Source organism: Pseudorca crassidens, chromosome 15 (genome assembly GCF_039906515.1).
Source record: "Pseudorca crassidens isolate mPseCra1 chromosome 15, mPseCra1.hap1, whole genome shotgun sequence".
In the NCBI taxonomy this organism is placed as follows: Eukaryota; Metazoa; Chordata; class Mammalia; order Artiodactyla; family Delphinidae; genus Pseudorca; species Pseudorca crassidens.
Genome location: NC_090310.1, coordinates 21,516,555 through 21,531,987, shown reverse-complemented (window position 1 = coordinate 21,531,987; position 15,433 = coordinate 21,516,555). Strand labels below are relative to the sequence as shown.

General features: G+C 47.5%; 1 protein-coding gene across 3 annotated transcripts in view; it reads left to right on the top strand.

The window, feature by feature from the left end:
* Positions 1–201: 201 nt before the first annotated feature.
* LOC137207055 (von Willebrand factor A domain-containing protein 3A-like) overlaps positions 202–15,433 on the top strand; it is a 47,554-nt gene continuing 32,322 nt past the window's right edge. For 2 of the 3 annotated variants that reach the window (XR_010934922.1, XM_067706427.1), the window contains exons 1-9: positions 202–527; positions 1,287–1,371; positions 4,330–4,417; positions 4,733–4,856; positions 8,987–9,114; positions 9,211–9,288; positions 11,318–11,372; positions 13,343–13,441; positions 14,816–14,922. Coding sequence is in view for 2 of the 3 variants with exons in the window: in XM_067706427.1 (XP_067562528.1) it covers positions 4,356–4,417; positions 4,733–4,856; positions 8,987–9,114; positions 9,211–9,288; positions 11,318–11,372; positions 13,343–13,441; positions 14,816–14,922 (653 nt within the window). In the remaining variant the exon portion in view is untranslated. Of the gene's footprint in view, positions 528–1,286; positions 1,372–4,329; positions 4,418–4,732; positions 4,857–8,986; positions 9,115–9,210; positions 9,289–11,317; positions 11,373–13,342; positions 13,442–14,815; positions 14,923–15,433 lie in introns of those variants that run through there. The other variant, XM_067706428.1, reaches the window with a different exon arrangement.

Genomic DNA, 15,433 nt, shown 5'->3' with positions numbered 1-15,433 from the left:
GGAGATGGACCTGGCAGGGGTGAGGAACTGCCAAGCCTCTCCCAAGGAGTGTGTCTGGGGGGCTCTGCGGAGGAAGAGAAAGTTACTACTTTCACGCCTGTCGCAGGTTCTCTGCTGTCTTTCTTCAGTTCCTACCACGGGAAGGCAGCAGGCACCAGGGCTCCACTGGTCTAAACCACAGTTTTCTGCTGACCCAAAGGTTCTAAAAATAGAAAAGAGGTGCAAATCCTGCTCCCCAGCCTTTGCGGGGGCAGAGAAAAGCAGAGTGCCCAGGGGGAGGTTGTTATGAATGACAAAGTGGTAATTTCTTCCCAGGGGTGAGGAAGGTTTTTCCCCGTCCCTGCCTCAAGCTGCAATGGTGCAGTCTGTTACCTTGGAGACCAGCAAACACTTCCCGACAGGACAAGCTTCCCTGTTGAGTTGCTTGGAGGAGCTTGGAGGAACTAGAAGTGGGAACCAGCGAAAACAGTCCTGGGATGACCAGGGGCCCTTCTCCCAGAGATGGAGAAATAAATGGAGCAATGCAGGTGAAGTTGAGAGTCAGAAGGGTTGACAGGGTGATAAAAGAGTGGGCGGGGGGAGGCCCAGACTCTAAGCTCTGGACTAAGTGAGAAAGATTTAGGGAGCCTGGGTCTTAAGCACCTGCTCCCTACCTGCCAGACATTAGTGCTGATGTGCTACGTGCTGGGGGTGCAACAGCAGACAAGGAAGTAATGGGGCTGCTCCCGAGAAGGTCTGTGACAATTTGGTAAGAGACGGCCAGGAGGCAGCAACAGGAGGGAATGATTTCCTCCTTGGGGGTTGGGGGGCAGCAAATGGGGTTCTGGAAAGACTTCCTGGGTTTTCTTGTCAAACAAAAAGGGCAAAGGGCAATTCTAGAAGTAGGTCCAACTTGAACAAAGAAGAGTATGAATTAGCAAGGTGTGTGTAGGTAGGGGTTACCAGGGTGTGTAGAAGGATGCAGGATGAGGTAGAGAGGTAAGCAAAGAATAGATCCAAATGGAATGAAAAGCCTTGTGAAGAAGGTTTGACTTGCTTGTCCACGGTACTGAGAATCCATGGCAGGGTTCTAAACAAGTAGTAACATGAACAATTCTGCATATCAGAAAAATCATTCCGGCAGCAGACTGTAAAATGGATTGGATGGGGGAAAGACTGGAGGTTATTAGGCAGTTAAAAATACAAACGCTGGGGGTGGCTTTATCCTGGATATTTAGGAGAATCCTAGATCCAGCTGTTAGCAAATCAGGAAGTTAGCTGAAGATTTTCTTTTATCCACTAATCAGGGCTACCTCTCTCCCTTTGACAAGATGCCATCTCCTAAGGACCGGCTTGCATATTCTCTTCCCCTCCTGTGACCAGTCTCCCAAGGTAATGTGGCCCACCTTTCTCTAAACTCTGGACCTGCCCTGAGTACATTTATTCAACAAATGTTTTTTTAGCAACTACTATGTTCTAGGCAATGTTTACATAAAACTGTTCTAACAGTGAACATAACTAAGTCCCTGCCCTCATGGATCTTACTTCTAGTGGATTGATGGATGAGGGAGAGTGGGCCAGAGACAGATAATAAGTAAATATATAGAACATCAGATGATGAAATGTGCTACAGAGAAAACAAAACAGGGGCAGGGAGGTACTGTCTGAGATGGGGTAATCAAAGAAGACCTCTCTGATAAGGTTTCATTTGAGCAAAGGCCTGAGGGTAAGGGCTGTCCAGCTCTGCCTACCAGCTCTCTCTGGCACCTAGCATGCACTCTATAAATGTGCGCGGAATGAACGAGTGCTTGTGTCATATGCTGAAGTTCTTGAAGATGCAGCAGATTTTGAAATGGTATTCTGCATTCCTGTAGCCCTTTGTATTTTACAAAGCTCTTGTACGTTCTCAATTTCATTTGATCCTGCTGACGATGGAGTTGAAGTAGGCAGGGCAGTTACTATTATCCCCGTGCCATTCTGCAGATGAAGAAACCAATGGTTCCGTGCTCCTTCTAGCACACCACATTGTTTTGCTAGTTTTATGCAACCCAAACACCCCTCCATTGGCCAACACAAGTCATCCCAGAATCCAGTCGTGCAAGCCTCTGAATTCATTAGGTTGTTAATCACTCACTGAAAAGAGGGAACTAAGACTGCGGGGTGTCCAGTGTTGATGAGGTATTTCTATTCCAGCAGTCTCTGCCACAAGAGTCTCCCAGCAAAGCATATTGAAGTAAAACCGCTTTTCTTTTTTTGAGACATTGTCACATTACCTTGGTGCTTCTCAAAAGAAAATTCCTCTGAATAAAAGATTAAAGACCCCCAAAGAAAAAAAGCAAGTTGCCGAACCATCATTAGGCTATTTAATTTAATGGTTTCATAAGAACACACACTCCAATGTTGAAGCTGCAACTCCATCTGGAGTTTCTCACTTGCGGTGTTTTAGACAATATTTTTTTTGTTGCAAGTAACAAGAAATATAAATGAGGTCACTTGGGCTTCCCTGGTGGCGCAGTGGTTAAGAATCCGCCTGCCAATGCAGGGGACACAGATTTGAGCCCTGGTCGTGGAAGATCCCACATGCCGTGGAGCAACTAAGCCCGTGCGCCACAACTACTGAGCCTGCGCTCTAGAGCCCACGAGCCACAACTACTGAGCCCATGTGCCACAACTACTGAAGCCCGTGTGCCTAGAGCCCGTGCTCTGCAACAACAGAAGCCGCTGCAATGAGAAACCCACACACTGCAACGAAGAGTAGCCCCCGCTCGCCGCAACTAGAGAAAGCCCATGCAGCAGTGAAGACCCAACGCAGCCAAAAATAACTAACTAAATAAATAAATACATTTATAATAAATAAATAAATGAGGTCGCTTAAGCAAAAAGGAAGGGAATTAGAAGGACCAAGTATCTCATGGAACCCAAGAGCAGAAAGTGAAGTCAGTTCTTCAAGAACTGAGGTTTACCTCCCCTCCTCAGAATATTTACTGTCTGCCAGTCCCTGCTCTCGCATAACTTACAGTCTAATGGGAGAAAGATGCCAATTCTTAAAAATCACACAAATAAATGTATTATTCTAAATTAAGATAATTACTTTTAAAGAAAGGAGCACAGTTGTATGACAGTTTACATAACACAAAGGAACCTGGAATAGAGTGGGATGGTAGAGAAGACTTCCTAGAGGAAGTAACATTTGAGCTGAAATGTCAAAGATGAGTGGTTGGGGGGAGGGGAGGAGAATGTTCCAGAGCAAAGCCAGCATATGGAAAGGCCCTGCGATTAAAGGAGCCATACAGCATTCTAGGAACTGAAGGGGAACGGGGTTGTCGAACACTGAAGCAGCGAGCAATGGTGGAGTGGGAAAGCTGGAGAGGTAGGTGGGCAGCAGCCAGAGCTTGCGAGCCTCAAATGCCATCTTACGGATCTTAGTCTTTATCCTAGAAATAAAGGGAAGCCTTTAAACAGCTTTGAGCAGGAGGGAGAAGAGGGGGTGTGACCTTGGATTTGTGGGGGGGGTTGGCTGCATGGTGCGGCTTGTGGGATGTTAGTTCCCCAACCAGGGATTAAACATGACCCTCAGCAGTGAGAGCGTGGAGTCCTAACCACTGGACCGCCAGGGAATTCCTTGGATTTGGGGGAGCAGGTTGTGTTTATTAATTTATTTATTTTTGGCTGCGTTGGGTCTTCCCTTGCTGCAACTAGAGGAATGCTGCGCACAGCAACAAGGACCCAACGCAGCCCCCCAAAATAATTAATTAATTAAAATAAAAAAATAAAATAAGATACTTTATAAAAAAAAGGTCTAAGCTCAAAAGACACCTTCACTGATCACCTGACCTATGCAAAGCAGATTCCTCTCCTGATTACTATCATATTATCCTGTTTACTTCCTTCACAGTACTTTCCACAATTTGTTATTACTATATTTACATCACTCTCCCCCTCTGGGAGGACAAGGACGATGCCTAGCTCAGTGATTGTCAACTGGGGACAACTGTGCTCCCCAGGAGACATTAGGCAATGTTTAGAGACGTTTTTGGTTGTTACAGCTTGCGGGGGGGCAGGGTTGCTACTGGCATCTGATAGGTAGAGGCCAGCCGTGCTGCTAAGCATCCTTCCATGCACAGGAGAGCCTCACGACAAAGCATTAGCTTGTCCAAAATGTCGAAAGTGCTGAAGTCAAGAAACCTTTGTTATCTTGTTCACTGTTGTATCCTCAGCATCTAGCACAAAGCCTGATACCTAGTAGGTGTTCAATAAGTATTTATTGAATGAATGAATTAAAGAACCGTTGAGCTGTTGTCTATATGCTGCACTTACCCTTTTCTTTTCTGGTATTCTTTTCCTCCTCAGGAAGATAAGCATTGGGTGTTTTTATAATGGCCACACAAACTAGTCATATCTTCCATGGTCAAGATAATAAGTTTCTGGAAAATCATTGGTAAGCATCTTCTCTGACTTTGCAAATGAAAACAACAACAATATTTTGTTCACGGGAGTTAAGGGGGAAATACCTGCCTTTAAGCGAGACTGGGTAAATGGTCGATACATCATCTTATACCTGAGGGCTTCAGTTACCTAACTACCAAAACAATAGAATAAAATGTCTTATGAGCCTGGAGTCCACATTTTATCGGGATCTACACAGGAAACTTTCCCAGTTACTACACAGAAATAAAATGTTTCTGGAGGCCCTGACAACGTAGAGTTAACGTCTGGTGCTGGGGCATTGATCAAATTACTTTGTGTTTTTTAGCATGAGGAGAAACAATGACAGAGATCCAAAGAAGCAATTGAACCAGAAGAATATCAATGAACGTGGCCAAAACCTAGACAATGGACTACTGGTTACACATATTAACCAGACACAGGACTTGCTGGTAAAAACCATAGTGCTTCAACTGAGTGGCAGTGCTTACAAATCATAGTCTGGGAATGCAGAATGTGTTAAGCTCTGGGTATTTCTTTCTTCACATAGGATCTCAGGACTGAAAAGGGTTAGTTACACACTCATCTCTGATCCCCTGCCTTTAGAGATGACTGAAGAATCTCTATGCCGTTTATAGAAATTGTATAGCCTTCTTGGCCATATCATTAAATATTCAGGGGGATGTGAAGACACTGTCCTTGTTATCAAATCTTGAAGACTAAGGAATTTAATTCTAAGATTCTCCTTCCTGAAATTTGTTTTTCCTGTAGGATTCCCTAAAATCTAGATCCAAAAATCAGTTTCAGGGGCTTCCCTGGTGGCGCAGTGGTTGAGAGTCCGCCTGCCGATGCAGGGGACACGGGTTCGTGCCCCGGTCCAGGAGGATCCCACATGCCGCGGAGCGACTGGGCCCGTGAGCCGTGGCCGCTGAGCCTGCGCGTCCGGAGCCTGTTGCTCCGCAACGGGAGAGGCCACAACAGTGAGCGGCCCGCGTACCACACACACACACACACACACAAAATCAGTTTCAGGAAGTGCCACTGGAGTGAGAACGTTATGGCAGGAGAATTAACCTCTAGAATGACCAGAACTGTGGTCTTAGGCTGACTCTCAGTGTGTTGATGAGCTCTCTTCGCGTGGTGGTGAGTGGATTGTCTAGAACTTGCAATTCACTCTACCATAGAGACTATTGTCATCAGGGGTTGTCCGTGCAAGTCTGGCCCATCACCGTCTACCTATTCTACACTAGAGTTTAACAATGGTCCTTTGAAATGATAATCAGTCAAAAACATTACAGTTTTAATGCTAGCAATTAAACATCAGGAAAATAGTTGGGCTTTACTTTTCTCCAGTATCGGCACTTATGGGAAAGCGAGTTTAATTAAAAGGAGATGAGCAAATGTCAATAGAGTCTGGAAATTCTGAAGGATCCTTTCAATGACTTTAGATGTTGATACTAGGAGTCTTTATTTCACCTAATTTCTTATCAGATACACGACTTTCCAGGTGTACAAGGACCCCTCTTATTTATTAGCCACAAATGGGGCCTCCTTTACTTCACAAATGAATAGCAGTGGGAAAGAGGGAAAGCATTGCCCCAGCACAAAGATCTTATGCTTCTGTATGTAAAGCACATCCTTCAGTATATAATCAGTATGTCCTACAGTCAAAATCCATCATGTGTTTCATGGTGGCTCTTCAAATATTGATAATACAAAATCCATGTCCTAAAAAGTGATGGATCATTTCAAATGCAAGTAAAATGGAAGACAGGTGAATTAGAAGTCTACCAGGTTCAGTGTTACCAAAGGGAGGTGGTTGTCCTGAAAGATGAGAAGAGTGACACCTAGTGTTTATATGCTGCAGAGCACCATTTTCCTAAGCGAGCGGCTGGGGCTAAGATTATAGGCGGTGCTGTTCTGGGGCGGGACATTAATTAGCAGAGAATCACATACGGAGAAAGTTGTCTTTTCAGTCAGTTCTCTCTAGATCCTTCACAAAGATAGTCACAGTTTGGTGGTAATTTAAAGGCAATATAGTATCGTGATTATGAGCGTGGCTCAAGCTATAGTGCTTGGGTTTGAATCCCAGCTCCAACACTAACTAGCTGTGTGACTGGACAAATTGCTTAATTCTCAATATTTCAGCACCCTTGTCAGTAAAATGAGGTTAATAACGATGGAAGCTATTTTGTAGACGTAATTAAGTTAATACACGGAAAGTGCTTGTCACATAATAAGCACTATTAAGAGTTTGCTCTAATTATTCGTGTTTTCACACTTCTTTAACACTTGCTAATTTCCTTTTTTTTAACATCTTTATTGGGGTATACTTGCTTTACAATGGTGTGTTAGTTTCTGCTTTATAACAAAGTGAATCAGTTATACATATACATATGTTGAAACAGAGGGTGAGGAGGTGTCAGTCACAGAACTTACGCATCCAATACTATCTAGCTGGAATATGATAGCAGCAGCTTATTTTCATTGCCTTTGTTTGTTTGTTACCGTCTGTTTATGACCCAACCTGAGGGGAAACAAGAATCACTGTTAAGAACCGTTTATGCAGCAGCACTCCAGGCCACGCTCTAGATCTTAGCGTCACGCACCCATCTTACAGGTGGAGAAAGAGACACGGGGCTTGCCCAGCATCACAGAGCTAGTAAGTGGGGGGCCCAGGACTGCACTCCCTTCTCCCCTCCCTCTCTTCCTCTGTCCTTTCCTCCTTCCGAATCCGCTGTCTGATCTAATCCTGTCTAATGCAGCTCGGTCAGCCACAGCAGATAATTTCAACCCCTTGTCTATCACCTCACTGTCTACGGGGAGAGCCTGACAAAGACAAGCCCAAGCAGTACCCACCCAGGGTCCAAGCAGGCGCACAGGAGACAGGCAAAGCCATCTTTGGGTGTAGTCGGGGGCCGCGGTGGGCTAAGCAGTGCGCAGGCCCTTTCCACGGTCACTGGACGCTGCAGGGCGGTTTCTCTCACTGTGGGACTGAGCCGGCCTCTCCCCTTGTGAGGCGGTGTCCCACACCCTGAGTCACAGCCAACCCTGGCAACATGTAAGGCCCACTGATTCACACAGACGATGGCGGCCGTGCTGGAAGCTCTTGCAGCATCCGTGTCTGCTCCAGGCCTTGCACACCCTTCCAGCCTCTGCTCAGGTCATGCTTACCCTGCATTCGCTACACTCCAACGACTGTGGCCACCTTTCTGTTCTTCCACACTCTGCCCCTGCCCCCAAGCCCACCTCTGCCTGGACTGTGTGCGCCCAGAGACACACAGGGCTGACTCCTCCTGCACCTTCAGATCACAGCTCAGAGGGGCCTCCCCTGACCCCCATCTCAGCTAAAGTGATCTCCCCATCTCCACCCTAGTCATTTTCTATCACATTGCCCTGCCCCACTTTCTTAATACAGTTGTTCCTTGCTGAAATTATGGACATTGATTTTGCTTTTCTTTACTGACCATCTATCCACACTAGAATGTGAGCTCCGAGAAGGCGAGAACATTTCTATCTTGTTCACATGGTAGCCCTAGGACCAGGGACAGTGCCTAGTTCAAAGCAGGGCTCAGAACAAGGCAAAGTGGGCTCAGAGTCTTAGGTCAGCTCTCTCCACCTTCTGGCTCTCAGAATGTATCACCAATGTTGAATGCTTGCTGTGAACGACTTCAGCTCCATCACCAAGGCCACCACCCACATTCTGAGCTTATGTCACTCAGCACAAGCAAGGGGGCTTGTTCATTTCATGGCCAGACTCCTGTGATGGCTCGGAAATTCTTCCTCTAAAACTTTTACCCACTGCTCCTGTTTCTGGCCTCTGGAATGGACAGGGAAACCCATTCCCTCTTCCATCAGTCAGCAAATGTTTGTGGAGGATCCCTCAGTGTGAGAGGGAGGCAGAACTTGTATACCTGAAAGGATGCAGGGAATGCAAATACAGAAATAAACAAAGACGCCACCATCACTTGTGTTTGACAGAGACTCAAAGGTTGGCAGGGGAGAAGGAAAGCTTTATGGTGAAAAAAGGGGAAAGCTTCAGGTGTACCCTGAAGGGAGCCAGAGGCGGACTAACTAGAAGCCGGCGTCTCCTGTGACTGATTTGGGGGCATGTTTGGTTTTCTCTGGTTGGTCCTGAGCTGAAAAGGGGATGAAGAGTAGGCAAGCTGGCAGTCACTGCCAGAGTCCTGACTTCCCGGTCCAATTGCCGCAGAGGTTGTGGTCTGGCTCCATGGTCTGGTTGCTACCCGTGTGGGTCGGAGTTGTGCTGTCATACAGGGTCTAGCCACGGTGTGTTTGTGTATTCAGTCTCTCACAAGGCAGGATGTGGCGAGTGGCGCTTGACTCCTCTAGACACATACTGGGGATGAGGTGAGGGATGGGCACGGGTATTTCCGGGCAACTGGCCCAGAGCACCAGCCTCCGCATTTGTCTGTTGCCTCAGCAAGGCAAGTTCTTGAACGGACTGCTCTCGGGTGGGACCGGTCAGGCTGTCACCCCTTAGGGGTCCACGTGGAGGGAACCTAAAACATCCTCAGCGTCACCCTCTCTTTCCACCGGTTTCTGTGACTCTGTCTTGCAGAGGCTGCAGGGCGAAGAGACCCAGCTGTCTTCAGCTTGGGAGGATTCAGAAGATTGGCTTTTAACACACAATTTAAAGTCTATGAAACTCACCTTGGCTGACCTGATAAGCCAGGGCACAGCCATGCTGTAAGTCTGAAGCCTTTCCCCTCTCCCCCCAAGCCTGCAAGACACGTCCCTCCCCCTGAGCCCAAGAGACCCTTTCATAAGACTTTTCTTCTTCAGGAAGGAGGGTAGCAATGTCACGAGGAAAATGCACATCTCCACCCAGACCATCCACCAATTGGAATCCAAGCTTTCCGAGTAAGTATGCTTTTCAGCATCTTCCCAGCAACCCAAGAGTTCAAGAAGTACCTGGTTTCAGCAGCCTGAAAATGACTTTGTTCAAACGCCAGTCTCTGTGGGACCTTGGGCAAGCTTCTTTCCGCTTCTAGCCCCAATTTCCTGTTTTTGCAAATAAAGAGGTTGGACCATATCAGTTTTTCTCAGCCTTTTAAAATCCATGGTCCCTTTGGATGAACACATAAAACCTCACAGCCTCATCTGATGTGTGATGGTTAAGAGTGACCACTTTTGATGACAGATTGATTGGGTTCATACTTTTACAGATGTACGTCAAAAATATTCAGGCTCCCCACTTCCAAACTAGATTTTTTTTAAAAGCTTCTCTTTGGTTTATTTATTTGGCCACACCAAGAGGCTTATGGGATCCAAGTTCCCCAACCAGGGATCGAACCTGGGCCCTTGGCAGTGAAAGCGAGGGGTCCTGACTACTGGACCGCCAGGAAATTCCCCCAAACCAGATTTTGACGTCACCATCCATCCCCGGTGTAGCAATCTATGGGCCATGATTACTGCTTGCCTGAGGTTTCTTAAAAGGTTAGAATAATAATTAATAGCCAACATTTCTTAATGTGTCAGGAATTCTGCTAAGGGCTGCACACATTATCTTATTTAATCCTCACAACTCAAAATATAGTGTTACTCTCAAGACTGTTAACCAAAAGTCAATTACTAAATAACCAATTTGCCAGATTTATCAAAACATTTCAACTGGGGCTTCCCTGGTGGCGCAGTGGTTGAGAGTCCGCCTGCCGATGCAGGGGACACGGGTTTGTGCCCCGGTCCGGGAGGATCCCACATGCCGCGGAGCGGTTGGGCCCGTGAGCCATAGGCCGCTGAGCCTGCGCGTCCGGAGCCTGTGCTCCGCAAGGGGAGAGGCCACAACAGTGAGAGGCCCGCATACCGCAAAAAAAAAAAAAAAAATTTTAACTGTAACTTTTATAGCAAGTTTTATTGGGTTGGAAGGTTAAACAGATTTTAAAGATTTCTGCAATATTTTGGTTGATTGGTTTTAATTGTGAATCCAGCAATTTAAGGAATGTTTCAGGTCTCTTCAGTTAATTGGTCATTTGGCAAATTGATTTTCAGAGAATTGGTTTTCAGTAAACTAACTTTTGGCAAATTGACTTGGGTAAAGTCTTATTATCTTCATGTTGGAGCTGATGAAGCTGTGGAGTTTACCACACTTGTCCAAGGTCACACAGTTAGTAAACAGCAGAGCTGGGTCTCAAAGACAAGCTCGTCTCATTACCTGCCCATGCCCTTACCTGCACCCACACTCACGCATGGCTATGACTTTGCCCACTGCCCCATGCCCATGAGTTTATATCCAAAGGCCTTCCCTGCCCTTCTCTGGGCCCCCAAATCCCACCTGCCTCAGTGAAGGCAATTCAGTTAAGTTCACGTAGCTGAGTCCTTAACTTGAGTGCCTGTTACAGGCTGGTCTCCAAACAGCCACTGGAATAGTTTGCAATAAGGGAAACTCAAGAAATTCCCCTGGCCACTTACTATTCAAAAACTAAGTTTTTTGTTCATCAATCCACTGAGAAACTGCTGCTGAGTTGCCTCACTTGTGCATTTATGATCATGTCCAGGTGACTAGGAAGTCTCACCTGAGAAGACACAGATTTGAGAAGAGCAAGAATGTTCTTCCACCTTCCTCATGAGAACACCCCCCCATCCTCCATAGACTGGCCCTCCCTCGAAGCCCACCTAGTTCCACCAAACCACAGCCGTTTATAATGAACATTGCATCAGCAAAAGGACCCCACACACACTTGATCCCTTTCACAATCCCCTCCATCCTTTATCCCAGAAAACAGACCTTCAGTTTTCTCTTTGCTAGATTTTGCCTTATATTCTCCCAATGCCTTAGACACATTAAAAGAAAGAAAGTCCCATCCACACTTTCCTTCCATGTATGTAAGTGGCTGCTTTGCTCAGTGATGAAGCTGACCTTGGGTGACAAGTCTTCCTGGTGTTTTGACAGAGCTATTGAACTCTATCAACAGAGAATTCAGTGGCTCACAGAAAACAGCAAGAAGGTAATAGATTTCATTCTTTACCTCCTTTCACTCATTCCACCTGTACTTGTTAGAGCCCTTTCAGATGCAAGTGCTAGACCTCCAATTTACATTAGCCAAAGCTAAAAAGGGAATTTCTAGACCTACAGAAATGAAAAACTCAAACACAGCTGTATCTGGGGGTTCAAATGATGTCATTCTTTGTGTCTGAGCTCTGCTTTCCCCTGGGTTGGTTTTACTCTCGGGAAGGCTCTCCCCGGTCTTGGGAAGATGGTCACCAGCAGCTCTAAGCTTACATGTCACCAACTAAAGTGACATGTCAAAAAGGATCTCACCTTGCTTTCCCAGTACACCCTCCCAAGTCCTGGGATTGACACTCTCTGGACCAATTTAGACCAATCACCATAACCAGGAGGATGAGATGCACTAACTGATTGGGCCTGGAACTAGTGCTCACGCCTGGGGAAAGACAGGGGGTGGGGGAAGTTGGGGGAGACTGGGTGAGCCCCTCCCAAACCTCATGGACTGAGAAAAGGGAGACAGATGGCTGCACATGGAAAGCCAGAGTGCTGTTACCAGAAGGGGAAACAGATCCTGGGTGAGACAGCAGAAATGCCCTGGACCGTTTCACCTCAGACCCCTAATGAGATTTATGGTTAAGGCCGATCATCTGGACATAACTTTTGAAAGTTTGATTAAATGTTTTCCTCAGACCCAAAGAGTAGAAGAGTGATCATGGGCAAATTTACCTTTATTTTGCCTTCTTATTTGTTTTAGCCTATATTCTTCCACTGATGCTTTTCTGGGCCACCATTTGCTTTCACCTTAGGCCATCCTCAACTCTTTTCTTAACCCCTGGGACAGGCAAGATGCTGAAATCCATGCTCCCCACCCCCAAGCCCCACCTCTACTACCCAGGCCAATTCCAGGGTGTAGTCTACATCTCAGATCCAGAACCATCTTCACTTGCTTAGACAGGCCAGCAAATGCACATCTCCAGCTGTGGCACGCCCCTTCTGGTTGCACGTGGTAACACAGGCAGAGAGAACTGAGAGGGGTGAAATCCTCACCTACTCCACAAACATCCATTCAGGGAATGTTGCTCTCACCTGCCTACCCACATCACACCTGTCCTGGCACTTTTGACAAAGGGGGCAGGGATTGCTGGTCGGGTCCTTCTTCCCCTTACCCCTTTCTGACGGAGTTACCGCGGAGCCAGGAAACAAGCTCCGATTGGATTCCAGGGAAGCAATCACCTGTGAACCAGCTCATGAGTCTTCTGCGTGCTGGGGCACCTGGGGTGATGTATGGTCCATCACAGGGCCCAGTTCCCGACTCTGCTGTCAACAAGGCCTCACTTCTCTGGGTGTCCGTTTCCATATCTGCAGAGGATAAAAGCAGGGGTTATTGACCGGTGGCACGCAGGCAGATCTGGCCCTACAACCATGTTTTTCTTGGCCTCCATAGTTTTATTTTTTGAATTAGTTGTCAAGATTTAAAAATCCTGATATTTCACTTTTACGTCTCCTTTCAGTCTTCTCTTGAAAAACTGGGACTATCTGGCATCACTGGGCTCCAATTCCCTCTTATTTACTTTTCCAGTTATTTCTATGGGATGAGTTTCTAGAATTTCAATGGCTAGGTTTAAGGGGATGCATGTTTGTTTGTTTTAAATTTATTTATTTTATTTTTGGCTGCGCTGGGTCTTTGTTGTTGCGCGCGGGCTTTCTCTAGTTGCGGCGAGCGGGGGCTTCTCTTCGTTGCGGTGCACAGGCTTCTCATTGTGGCGACTTCTCTTGTTGCGGAGCACCGGCTCTAGGCGCGCGGGCTTCAGTAGTTGCAGCATTCTTCTATAAAATGGGTCTTCCTTCTGCGGCTTCTTGTCGAGGTCGGGGAGCGCTTGAACGTCTGCTACACAGAGCTGCCCAGTAAAAGGTTTGTAGAAGCACAGAGCTGTGCTGGTTGTTTCCGCGCGCCCTCTTTGGTTTTAGGTATTTGGCCTCATCAAGGGGGCCAGAGTCGGTGTTCTCATTGATGTGTCAGCTGTCAGCAGTGGCCCTCAGAAGGAGGAGTTCCAAAGTGACCTCATGGTAAGTCTCTCTGGCACAGAGGAGGACCTGGAACTGGTACCTCCACCCCACCCTCCCCTTGTGAGCTTGCTAATGGGCTTTGTTTATAGCAAGTGCAAAATGGAGTGTTTTGCAAAGAACAGTTCACACTTAATTAGCACCTACAGTTAAAAAAAATATATATGTTGAGTTCTGCAAAACCCAGCCTCAGAGTCTCAGCTGCAGTGTGAGCTTCTAGTATTCACACCACAGCAGTTCCTACTAACCTGATTTTGTCTCAAGAGCCCGGAAGGAGGGCACGCAGGCGGTAATCAGTTGGACTAACTTCAGCACAGCACGGGCTTCCGGCCTGTTCCAGACAAGGAGCTATCCTGCTTGGCTGTAACTCAGAAGCTAAGAACTCTAGGGTCAAATCCCAGGCACCTCCACCGCTTCTCGGCTGTGTGACCGTGTTACCTCAGGGATAATGTCAGTTGCCACCTCACAGGGTCACCAGAGGACAAAAGGAGCTCATGCAAATTAAGTGCTCAGTACGGAGCCTGGCATCGAGAAAGCCTCTGTAGTCTCTGTGGCGTGTGATGGAGGGTCTGTCTTCCTAGAGGAACCTCTAGAGCGTTGAATGAGGCCTTAGCAGCAACAGCGGGTCCCAGGACCCTTTAGAGGCATCAACATGGGCCAGTTTCCAGACTTGTCCCTTGTTCCTGGTCTCAGCAGGTGTCAGGGAACAGGTGTCAGTGCAGGCCCCTCTTCCTGACAGGTCCCAGGGCCCGGTTTCCAAAGATCCCCCAGCTGGGCTGGTCCAGTCTTAGCCAGGGCAAGGCTCGTGTTGGCAGTAACAGGTGAAGTTTGTAGCTGGCCGGGAAGAAGAGGGATGAGTTATCTTATTGTTGGATACTCACCAGGTTGAGTCTGAGAGCATCCAATGGGTTGGCCCTGCACCTATCGTTCTGTCCCCAACTCACATGCCCGGGACAGAAACCACTGCCCCTGACCTCCGTTCTCCTCCCTGGGTGCCACAGTGAGGTGCTGAGGGTCCAACCACAGCACACGCTGAGGTGGGTGCTCATCCCACTGCACCCGTGACCTAAGTGCGCAGCAGCCGCGGCAGAAGAGCACATGGTCTGCGGTCAGCGGGAGTGAGGATCCAGCTCCCGGACTGGCCCGCCAAGCCGCAGGCTGGCCACCCAGGCCCCATACCCACCACGCACAGCCAGGAGCAGGCTGGGGTGGGCAGCAAGCAAATGTCAACATGGGGCTACTAAGCTGGGCCTTAAGCGACCCTGTTTCAGCACGGCTCACACCCAGCCCAGAGGGCCCAGCCAAGGCTTGAGAGGTGGGGCCAGGCTCCACGTGGCCCGTGGCCCTGGCAGCCAGTGATGTCCTTTTGCCCACCAGAGCCTCATTGATGAGCAGCTGAGCCACAAGGAGAAGCTGTACGTCCTGTCCTTCGGTACCACCACCAGCACCTTGTGGCCCAGCCCGGTGGAAGTCGGCACCTCCAGGTGAGTGACTACCCAGCCTTAGCCCGGATGTCTACCTGGTCATCTTCTTCCCTAAGTGTTAGTGTCTTTATTGTGTGATTAAAGTGCAAGACCCCCAACAGATAAGTGAGACAATTCACAAAAGCAGAAACACAGGGAGCCAATAACTTTTGGAAAAGTCACCCCATGAGCACCACAAAATGAAAAGATGAGACACCATTTTTACCCAGAAAACTAGCAAGGTAGTTTTATTATTATGAAAATAATACATGCTCATTTTCAAAAGTTGGAACAGAATAAAAGGATAAGTAATAGCAGATGAGTCTCCCTCTTACCTAGCTCCCCCTCACCTCCCAATAACAGTTTCTTCTATCTACTTCCACAGGCTTTGCACATACACGCATCCGTGTGCTTATCCTCTTATTTAAACATAATCAGGCGCACATTACACTGTTTTGCATCTTGGCTTTGCACCTAATCTTGACTATCATTTTCTCTCAGTACACAGAGATCAACCTCATTTTTTTTTTTT